This window comes from Coturnix japonica, unplaced genomic scaffold (assembly GCF_054131305.1).
Source record: "Coturnix japonica strain WE unplaced genomic scaffold, WE-NBRP24 Scf061, whole genome shotgun sequence".
NCBI lineage: Eukaryota > Metazoa > Chordata > Aves > Galliformes > Phasianidae > Coturnix > Coturnix japonica.
The window spans coordinates 37,339-48,426 of record NW_028188964.1 but is presented as its reverse complement, the minus strand read 5'-3'; the positions used below and the strand labels follow the sequence as shown (position 1 = coordinate 48,426).

Here is an 11,088-nt window from a genome sequence, read left to right as displayed (position 1 = left end):
TTTAGGGGGTTTTAGGGTTTATTAGGGTTTTTTATGGTTTTTAGGTTTTTTTAGGGGTTTTTAGGGTTTATTAGGGATTTTTAGGGGTTTCTAGGTGTTTTTAGGGGTTGCCGTGGATTTCCAATCGGTACACGCAGGTGTATTCTGCGTTCCCCCAGTTGCTGCGTACATCCATTTTAATCCTTTTGTAGGACTGAAGGGGCTTCTCCTGCCAATGCAAAGAGGAGAGGCTTCGTTATGGGCCAGAGGGGGACCAGTGCCCCATAGTGCCCCATAGCTCCCACTGTTCTCCCCAAAGATCCCAAAGCATCCCATAGATCTCATAGTGCCCCATAGCTCCCACTGTTCGCCCCATAGATATGGGTAAACCTAATACACAGTCAATGATTTTCTGGAATTCTGATCCATATTCAATAGTTGTTTAGCATGCAGACCCCTCTCTTGTTATCACCGATCTTATCAGTGTGGGAATCAAATGTTGTTTGTGCCTTTAGAACAAGAGAATAATCTTTTCTTTCAAGGTCTCAGTATAGAAGTGAAGTAGTTTGTTGTTATTTCAAGGTCTCAGTATATAAGTGAAGTAGTTTGTAGTTATTTCAAGGTCTCAGTATACAAGTGAAGCAGTTTTTAGTTATTTCAAGGCCTCAGTCTACAAGTGAAGCAGTAGCAGAGGAGAGGCTTTGTTATGGGCATGGGAAGAGCCCCGGCACAACAAGTGCTTCCAAAGGCTTGCAAAAGGGACCACACGGGAGTCGGCCATGTTGGAGAGCAGAGGGTGGGCAGGAAAGCTCTTTCTTCCCATGCCGTGCAGGCAGCCCAGCCTCCCCCCTAGCACTTGCCATACCTGAACGTGGAAGGTCTGCGCAATATCTCCACCCACGTCATAAACATACAGTCCCAGGAGAGTTTCCACTTCGTCCTCATCCACTCCCTCAAAGACAAGAGATGATGGCGGTCACACTTAGGCAGGCCGTGCCATAAAGAACACACTGAGGCCAAAGGTGGGAGCCCTTCCAACCCTCCCTGTGCTCTGGTAGGATTGGAGCACAGCGGAGGGCGAACCTGAGTCAGGGCACGTGGAGCAATTGCTCCCAGCTGCTCGGCCACAAAGAGCAGCAGAGGCCTTTGGAGACATGGAACCAGCCGAGGGATTCGGTGCCCTCAGGCAGGATGCCGTGCTCTGCAGCAGCCCACCACTGAAATTTGGGAGCTCCCAACTGTATGGGGTTGTATGGGGCTCTGTTGGGTGTCTACCGTGTGGCTCTATGGTGCTCTATGAGCTCTTGTGTGGCTCTATGGGGTCTTACAGGGCTCTATGTGGCAGTTATAGGGCTCTGTTGGGTGTCTGTAGGGCCCTTATGGGGCCCTGTTGGGTGTCTGTGGGGCACCATGAGGCTCTTTGGTTCTCTATGAGCTTCTTGTGCAGCTCTATGGGGTCTTATGGAGCATTATGGGGCTCTATGGGGTGTCTGTGGGGGCTCTATAGGGCTCTTCGGGGTGTCTGTGGGGGTCTATAGGGTCTTATGTTGCGGTTATGGTGTTCTGTTGGTTGTCTCTGGGGCTCTATAGGGGTTCAATGGGCTCTTATGGGGCTCTATGGCAAAGCTTTTTCCTCGGGGGCCTCCAGAAGCAGCAGCAGGCAGAGACTTACCAAGATGGCAAAGTCTCTGGGGGCACTGCTGACCTCCCCAGAGGGAGACACCACCTTGGAGACGTGCCACAGGGTGAAAGCTGTGGGCCAGATGTTCTGAGGCAGCTGGATGACAACGTGGCCCTGCGAACCTTGGAATGCCCAGCAGTTTCCAACAGAAATATCAGGCTGAAATGAGAGAGATGCGTCCATCAGCAGTGAGGCAAAGAGTCGCCAGAGCTGGATGCTGGGCAAGGAGCACAGAATTTGTCTTCTGTGTGGGCTGCCGTGCTCCCCGTAATGGAACGCTACTCAAGGGACAGGAGGGGAATATGCAAAGGTTTGGACAACAGCTCTGGAGTCAACCGCCTTTCTTTGCTTGCCCAGAGCCGGCGGGGCAGCCCTCCCCAGCATCTGTCAGCCCAGCACCCTCCCAACGCTGGTGTCAGTGATGTGGGGAAGAGTGTGGGCTGAGCAGAGCAGCTGGGCCAAAGGAAATGGATGTGCAGCCAGAATGGGGTGAGGATGGGGGGAGGGAGAATGGGAAGGAAGGGTTGGGGGTAGGAAAGACTGGGGGAAGGATCGGGGAGGATGGAGGGAGGAAATGGGAGGATGGGGGGGAAGGGTGGTGGAAGAAAGGGGGGAGAAGGATGGGGGCAGAAGGATGGAAGGAAGGTTGGGGAGGGGGAAAGGATGGTGAGGGGGAAAGGATGGAGGGGGACAGATCGGGGGAAGGAAGGGCTGGGGGATGGAGGGGGAGCCCTTATGGGGCTCTGTGGGGTGTCTGCGGGGGGAGGGGGGTGAAAGCAAGGGGGGAAACCCACAGTCAGCACTTCTCCTGCCATACCTGCAAGAGGGTCTCAGGGGACTTTGCGTTGGAAAAGAAGGGAGAAAGCCGGCCTTTCCCACCGTAACTCTTGGTTGTCCTCTCCGCATCAACAGTGGCACCTGAAATAAAGATGGACAGACGTGCACTGGGACAGCCCAGAGACAAGCTGAAGGAGTGAATGCTCATTCCCCAAAGCTCTTGGCGGGGCTCTGGGGTGCAGAATCCCTCCCGCTGTGTATGGGAACTGCTGAGTCTGAAGCTGTCTACATACCCAGGGATTTCAGAGCCCAGTTGGGCATCAAGTAGCTGTCTTGCACGATGCTGTCAATTTCAGTCCGTGTCAACAGAAAAATTTCCTGGCAACAAACAGGGAATGGAGAGACAGCAGTGAGCACAAAGACAGGAGATGGGTGTGAGCAGGGAGTCCTACCCAAGAACTGCACTCCAGAGACACAGCAAAGATGGACTTTGGGCTCTGCCTGATCCCAGTGTTGCCAGCCCCGTGTCTGCTGTAGAACAGCCTGGACAGGCAGTCAGATCGTGCCCTGAGCCAGCCAGGCTCTGCAGAGCTCCAGTTGCAGCTGGCCTGGAGAATGGCCCTTCCAGCTAAGAAGTCTGAAGCACAAGTCTCTTGGCAGGGGCCGCATCCAGCCTCCAAGCCAAGCCCAGTAGGCTTCTGGCTGGGGCCCAGCCAGGGGGAATTCATGGCTCTGCACAGAGCACCCTGATCCCAGCTTTACCGTGCAGCCAGCACCAGCAGCAGCTCTCAGTGTGGGGAGCAAAGTAGCTCCAAGACACAGGGGAGGCTGAGCCTGAGAGCCAGGTGTGGGGCAGGCGGCCAGAGCACAGAGCTGTCCCTGTAAAGGGCTGGAAGGGAGCAGTACCATTACCTGTCTCGTCAGTTCGTCGATCCCATTCTCCCCAAGGACATCATACACTGCTTGTGCAATGAAATGCGTCCTGATTGACCGCTCATAACTTATCAGGTGGAAGTCTCGCCCAGCCATTGAGTTCCTGAAGGCAAAGCAAAGCAAGTCTTGTTCAGCAACGTCCACCCCGCAGGTCAGAGTTCCAGTGCCACGAGGTGAAGGATTCCGGGGGGTTGTGCCCTTCCTTATCCCCCAACCCCTTTGGTTCCTTTGCTTTGCCAAGGGCTGCCTTCACCATATAGATGGGAAAGGCTGGAGCCCTGGGCACAAGGTGAAGGCGTGCATGGAGCACACAGCCAGCCGAGGCCAAGCTACAGAGCCAGGTGCATGGCAAGGAAGTGTTCTTACCCCTGAGACGGGAGCTCATGCACAGGTCCTGCTGACACCACCTGGAAGAGAAAAGCATTTGATGGGAGGAAGCACCAGGAGCACGGCCAGAGCTTCCAAAGGAGCTTCCCAGGGAGCCGCTGGCAGAATTTCCTGCTGCTTCCCAGCACTTTGCAGAGGACTGCTGCCCAAAGTTGGGCCCTTCAGCCCTCCACGTGCTGCAGAGCATCTGCTGCTTCTCTGCTTGCTTTCCCATCCCTCCAGACTCCACAGTGTCACGGACGGGCCAAAGGCCCCTTCTTCCCATGTGCTGTTGCCTTCAGCCTGAGCTCCGTGCTGGGCACTGGGAAGATGCTGCCACACCAAAGCCCGTCCTGCTGCCAAGGCAGCCCCCAGCCTGGCTCAGGAGCCCACAGAGTCTCAGCAGCGATGGGCCCGTGGCCAAACTCCTCCTGTCCCCACGGAGGCTGAAGGGCAGAGCTTTGTCTTCTGCCGCACGCTGTGGCACTGACCTGCAGGACATTTCCCCAGGCTCCCAATATCCAGAGGAAGGCTCCAGCTGTGGGAGATATCAGTCAGGAGAGACCATTAGTTTGCCAGAGTGCTCGGAGCCCTGCAGCCCATTTCCCTCCTCCCAACCCAGCCGTGTGGGACAGTCCCGCTCCTTGGCTGTGCTGGGATGGCTTTGGGTAGGGAACACTCACCAGAAAGGACCGCTAGAAGCAGGACGGGAGTCCTCCTTCCCCTCTCTTGAGCGACACGTTGCCTAAGGGAGAGATCAGATGGTGGTTATCACAGCCCAGCGTGGGGACACGGTCTCCTGGGATCCTTTTAGCAGACAGCTGCCACCGGGTTCCTCTGCCCAGCAGAGTTGTGAGTCCCAGGGGGCCCTTTAGCAAGAGCTGGCCAGTGCCACAGCACCCATGGGACGCATGAGAGTGAGGGGCTCTGCTGTGCTAAGGTGGGCAGCGGCCTGGCCCCGTTCTGGCCCTCCCGAGAGCAGGAACAGGGCTGTGCCCACGGAAAGGGAGTTTGGGCTGCTTGGCTGGAGAAAGCCCGGCAGCACGCAGTGATTCTGGCTTCCCCTCCCCACATTCTGGGCCTGCTGCACCCACCTGCCCAGCTGGGCTGGCATTTTGGCTCCTTCACTCCTCGCACAGACACAGAGAACGGCTTGCTCTCCTCCCAGGAACACAAGCACCTCTCCACTCGCCTGCTCTGCACTCCTCGCGGGACTGCAGTGCTGCACAGCTCTGCAGTGTGGCTCAGTAGGACGGCAGGTTCTGATGTCATAATGGCTGACAGCTGTGAGGGCCAAGTGTCGCCTTCTATGAGCTCACAGGGTGTGCCCAGGAGGGACAGACCCCGTGGGTTTGCCCCCAGCCCAAGGCTGGAATTCCCAGAAACAGCTCTGAGCTCCTTTGGATGCCCTAGTAAAGATGGCTGTGCCATTGCACAGCTGCTCTCATCCTGGGCACGGACAGGCCGTGTGCTGCTGGCAGGGGCTGTGAAAGTCACAGACTCATAGAATGGCCTGGGTTGAAAAGGAACATAATGCTCATCCACTTCCAACCCCCTGCTATGTGCAAGGGGGTTGAATGCCTGCAGGGATGGGGCATCCACAGCCTCCTTGGGCAACCTGTTCCAGTGCGTCACCACCTTCAGAGTGAAAGACTTCCTCCTAGTATTTAATTTAAGCCTTCCCATCTCAGTTTAAAACCATTCCCTCTTGTTCTAACACTAGATCTAGATCAATCCATGTCTGTGACAGGGGTGCCGTAGGCCTGTGCCCCCCATGGTCTCCAAAATGTGGGAAGGGAAAAAGGAAAATGGTAGGTGGATGGGAGCTGGGCTCAAGGAAACAAACAGAGCAGCAGCAGCAACGATCTAAGGAGGAAGACTTACTTTACTAACTACAATGTTGGAATGCAAGATAACACAATATAATACAATGTAATTGAAATTGAGGTCCTCTGGGCTGTGTAGTTCTTCTCTGCGCTCCACAGGATGTCGTGAGGTGGGAAACCAATAGCAAACATTACACAACCATGACAGTTATGCAGCTGCAGACATCTGGCCAGAAGGTGTGGTACAGGCGGCTGGGTCATGCCCCAGTACAAGCTGAAGCGTTGACCCAGGATAGAAATACAACCTGTATCTTGCCCTGGAGGGCAGACACTGCTTTCCTGCTACCCCTGAAACATCCGTATTACTCCCGGTGAGTCTTTGGGCCTCTAGGATCACCGGAAGGAATGAAATGCCATCAAAGCATTCCAGTGCTGCTGTCAGATCATGTGCAGCATCTGGTGATGGTCTGCATGGGACTGATGGAGCGTAGGATGGACCTGCACCTCACAACCACATGCCTCCAGTAGCACCATCTGGCACTGGCCCATAAAAGAACATGAACTTTAATTGAGCATCACTCATTTTAAATTGTGTCAGCATGTATTGTGACAGGAAATTATACAAGCATTGAGATGTGTCAGATCTCTGTATTAGGGAAGACTCACCCTTTAGTTAACGCAATCACTGGTTCAGGCCATAAAGGGGTGGAGTATATGGGAGGTGTTGAATCATGGCCTGTACCTCTGATCGATCACCTGAGGTGAGCAATGAGTCAGCCGAAGGAGCACAGGTGAAGGCTTCATCTCTCCTAGACCCACTGAAGGGCTGACTGCCACAGGGGCAGGATCTCTTTTTAGAGATCGCTCCTCTTGGAGTTTTCTTGTGAGCCTACAACACTGGTGACCATTTTCCATTTATTTCTGATTATCCTTTTCCACTGCAATCATCTTTCCTGCTATATGCTCTCTAAAGACCAGCCTTACTTCTCCGTATACTTGTCATTTATGTACTTGCTGATTATACAGTGGGTCCCCCTCAAACTGCCAGGCATCCAACCTTCCTCCTCCTCTGCCAGCTCACCCCCTGGCCCCGTCACCTTTGCCACCTCCCATGTTGTGTTTGTCATGGAGATGCACGGTGCTGGGGCAGGCCAAAACTCAGCACCCTGACAGCAAGCACATTTCCAAAATCTCTGCTCCATTCCTCATCCTGCTGGCTCATTAGAAGATCCAATTGATAGCTTAGCCATCCAACCAGAGCAGAGGAAATGTGATTGCTATGGTGAGCCTGGAGAACAGAGCAGGGGAGTAAACATTTCCGCCTCTGGCTGTTTGTTCCTTGAGAGATGCCATCCATCTCCTTCCCACCCTTCCTAGACTGCCCACGTGCCAGCTCCAGATTCTGCCCAGCCTTTGGGGGAATCGCTGTGACCACACAGTCGCGCCACTGCCTTGTGCACTGGATTTCACAGCATCCTGATGGTGAGTAGTGGTCTTGTGAGGATGCTGAGCAACGCTCTTGAGCTCTGCCCTTTTCCTGGACCAGTGCCCCAAGCCATCCTGAGCCCAGAGCCTGTCTCTCTTTTTCCCTGATGTTCCATGGCAAAGTGAGCAAAATTGGACTTTGCCAGCCACTAGCTTCACTACCCAAAGGACAGCAGCAGAGCAGTCCTGCAGCTCATGGCAGCCCTGTGGCTCTGCCCTTTGCCAAGCTGGAGAGCTGAGTCAGCTCTGAGATGTGGGACCAGTTGTCCTCCTGACAGTTGATCCTGATCCTCCCCTGAGTCCTGTTGCTAACCACTGATAAGAGGAGCAGGTAACAGACAGAAGGATCTGGCCTTCTTCTGGGTAATAGACATCTGCATGAGGGAGACAGATTGTGTTTTTGCAGTGAAGCAAGTGCTTCTGGTATGTAGAGCAGGCCTTTGTTGTGGGACCAACATTTTCTGTATGCAGTGCAGGCCTTTACTGAACCCTCTCATGAAACAGTGAAGCTGTGAGGTGAGTCATTTTTCTTCCACTAGAGCAGTGAGCACTAACAGGGGTTGACTGTTTTTCTTCCACTAGCGGGGCAATTTGACATGGGTAGGACTGAGCACTGACGTATGGCAGGTGTGCAGGGAAAAGGGAGAACCCAGTACAGAACAAAGTGAACATGCCTTAAGAAAATTGCCCACCTGCTTCACAATGACAGCACATCAAAAACAACAGGTTGGTAACCACTGCATATTAAAAAAACCAATGAGTGAACGCCAGGAGAGCATCACCCGCATTAGGCTTAGAGTATATAACGGCATGGATTGCACCCATCAGCATGCAATTTCTCCCTTACCGGCAGGGGTTGCGTGCCCGTTATTGCAATAATGAATAAACATTGCTGCTATCACTAAGATCCTTGCCTTGCCTGAAAATTTGGATGTTGAGCTTTTCTCACACAGAGGTCTCACACACATGGCAGGGAGCGTCCCAGGCCATGGTGTCAGAGGTGGCTGTCAGCTGGGGAGTAGGAATCGTGTTGGAAGCACTGGATGGCAATGCTTGGTGTCTTGAACAGAAGCACTCTGTTAGATTTGATGCAGGAAAAAGTGCTGTGCCACAGCCTTTGAGAGCATTTTGTCTGTTGTGCAGGCCTCACTGAGAAACTATGGCAGAGGATTTGGTGTGTTCTGTGCTGAGCCTGAACACTGCCAAACAGGCTTCTCCTCAGCCGTGGCATCCCGTTCCCTTGTGCCTATTAGCACAGGCCACCAGCAGTTGTCCTGAGTATGGAACACTGCCATGAGCAGCCAGCAGCCCTGCTGTATGCCTGGAGAGCACTGGTTGTGTTCCCCAAACCCCCCCACCCCAGGCCCCAGGCTAAAGTTGTGTCTGTTTATGTCCACTGGTTATAGTATACAGAGCTGCGGAGCACGTTGGAATGGCTCCTCTGGGATCAGGTGGCCTTCTGCAGAAGCATCTCCAGCTCCCATCCTTGGGTCCATCTATGCTGACATGCTGGATGTAGGGATGTTCCCAGTGGCTGGCTTTGGTCACAGCGGGCGCTTCCTGACGGTGACCCCTCAGATCCAGGGGTAGATCACACAGCAGAGCTTAGCTGGGTCCTGCTGGCTGTTCAGATTGCTTGTTTTTCACTTGTTTTGTTTTCAATTGATGGAGTAGCTGGTGTGAATGGGGCGTGCTGCGCAGTCAGGACCAGTCGGTTATGGAAATGACACATGCCCAGAAGTGTTATGAAAACAATTGTCCAGGCAGTGAGATGAGAATTTCCTTTAAATGAGATTGGAAAGGAGGAAAAGAGGAAAGAATACAGCAAGAACAGGGGATAGATTGATCTTCTAGAAAAATCAGTGATCTGTGCATAATCTGTCTTGTGTGATGTCTGCATATTCCCCTAGAACATGCAACAGTTTGTTTCTTTATGTTATTTGAAGCTCTGCAGTGGTTTAATTAAGTTGCTCCTGATGCCAGCCACAGGTGCAACTTAAACCATTCTCAGCAGAATGGTAATAGAGGTTGCTCAAAAGGAACTAAAGGGATTAAAGAGTTAAACTGAAGCCAGCACTTAGCGTCCTCTCACCAGCCATCACCTCTGGTCAGCCATCAAAGAGGAGTGTATCATTAGCGGCCTTGAGGCCTAATTCCTACAGACCTGTGTGGTGGCCCTGAGGGCCTACACCTAGTAACCAAGGGGTTAATGGAGACCTATGGAACAAGAAGCTTTTCAAGAGGATGAGAGACCACGGATGCCAATGAGAGAGAGCACTAGACCTGGCCTGCAGGCCAGGAGAGAGGCCTCTAGTCCTCTAGCCATCTCAGCCTTCCTCTGGACCTCCATGTCTCTAAGCCCTCCCATAGGTGTCTAAGTCCATACACCTCTGCACCTTCTTTGGTGCCTGAGTGCCCCTGGGCCACCCTGTGGCTCTCTTGGCCTCTCTGTCTCAAGACCTCTAGTCCAGCTTCAAGGCCTTCAGGCTTCTTGGGCTGTGGGTGTCCAGACCTCGAGGTACAAGTACAACCCCCAGCTCCTCTTGGCCTCTGCTCTTCTAGGCTTTCTCTTGCTTGGCCTCCACGCCTCCCTTTGGCCTCAAGACTACTAAGCTGCAAGGCCTCTTGGCCAGGCTCTGGGCCTCCCTCCAGGCTGTTTTACCTTAAGGCCTCTAAGCCTCCTGGGCAACCTCTAAGCCTTTAGGCCTCCCCCTATGCCTCTAGGACAGCTTGCAGGCATCTGTGCCTCCAGGAGTGTTCTCCATTACAGCTCTAAACCTTCCTTTGTGCCATAAATGCTCATGGACACGTGGTCTCTTTTTTGGCCTCCCTCTGTGCATCAGGCCCTCAAAACCTCAGTGCTTCCAGTCCAGCCCTTTAGTACCTCGGCTCCAGGCCTACCCTTAAGCTTCAAGGACTTTAGGCTCTACAGGGCTGTTAAGGCCTCTAAGCCCCCTTTTTTTGGCTGTGTCCAATAGAACCACCACTGCCCTTGATGCTCTGTCCCATAACCCCCACAGCTTAGCCCCGTAAGCTATGCACCATAAACTTCTGTTTTGCCTACAAGCTATGGTCTCTAAGGTTCCCCATGGGGCTCTACACAACACGGCCAGGGACAGAAATGGGGCTGTTTCTGCCCTTCTTATCACCCGGCCCCTCCCACCGTCTGTCAGGGGCAGTAACCCACAGGACCCATAGAGAACCAAAAGAACATCATAGAGAGTCATAGAGCCACATAAGAACGACAGGGAGCAATAGAGACCCACGGGGAGCCAAAGGGAACAAACACAGACCCATATGGGAGCTATACTAACACACTCACACATGTACCTGCAGGGACCCATATTAGTGCATAGGGGAACATACTGTCCTGTAGCAACCAACTGTGCCCCACAGCCAGTTACGATGATGTTCAGTCACCATGGATCAACGTTCACGGCACTGTGGGATGGCCTGAGTGGCCAACTCACACTCTTGGCCACCCTCCATCTCCCGTGGCTCCCACACCAACCCCACAGCACCACCCACACTAAGCCCTGTCCCACAAATGCAGCTGCTGCCGCTCAACAATTCTTATTGGCTGAAAGCAGGAGAGTTGAGAGATCCAAAGGGGTTGTGAGATCAGAGGTTGGGGCTGGAAGGCAGAGCATCTGCAGCTTTTGTTCCTCACTGAGTCCTTTCAATTGGGAAAGGAGATGGAGGGAGGTGAGAAGATGGAGGGCAGGGATGTGGGGTAGGAAACCAACTTGATGCTGATGTCACGGCTCCGTGCCTGCAGCTTGTTACCTGGGACTCAGCCGTGTCAGCACGTTCCTCTGCCTCATCCAGCATGTGCTGTGCCCTGGGGAACTTGGCCAAGTTGGCCTGCTTGTCCTGTGGCTTAGCCCCGGTCCCCACCCCGGTCCCCCCCCCAAACACCCACCCAACTCAGCCCCGCAGCTCCTCCCTCCCCCCAACCAGCCTCGAGGCGGGCAGAAAGTTATCGACATCTCTTCATTGAATGATCAATCCCTAATTAAAACCCTCTGGTAGACATCAGAG

At 53.6% G+C, this 11,088-nt stretch overlaps 1 protein-coding gene and 1 long non-coding RNA gene across 2 annotated transcripts; both read right to left on the bottom strand.

Moving 5' to 3' along the window:
• On the bottom strand, positions 1-4,165 carry LOC146751769 (SUN domain-containing protein 2-like). Its single transcript, XM_085533472.1, has 7 exons — positions 3,737-4,165; positions 3,350-3,473; positions 2,731-2,815; positions 2,478-2,578; positions 1,652-1,819; positions 845-931; positions 1-208 (listed from the first exon to the last, which is right to left on the bottom strand). The coding sequence occupies exons 2-7, from the start codon at positions 3,464-3,466 to the stop codon at positions 101-103; spliced, it is 666 nt and encodes a 221-aa protein (XP_085389598.1). The 5' UTR covers positions 3,467-3,473; positions 3,737-4,165; the 3' UTR covers positions 1-100.
• A 39-nt stretch (positions 4,166-4,204) lies between these two features.
• On the bottom strand, positions 4,205-4,989 carry LOC146751768 (uncharacterized). The gene is made up of 3 exons (XR_014941114.1): positions 4,831-4,989; positions 4,420-4,481; positions 4,205-4,274 (listed from the first exon to the last, which is right to left on the bottom strand). It is a non-coding gene; the product is annotated as an uncharacterized LOC146751768 (long non-coding RNA).
• Positions 4,990-11,088: the final 6,099 nt, after the last annotated feature.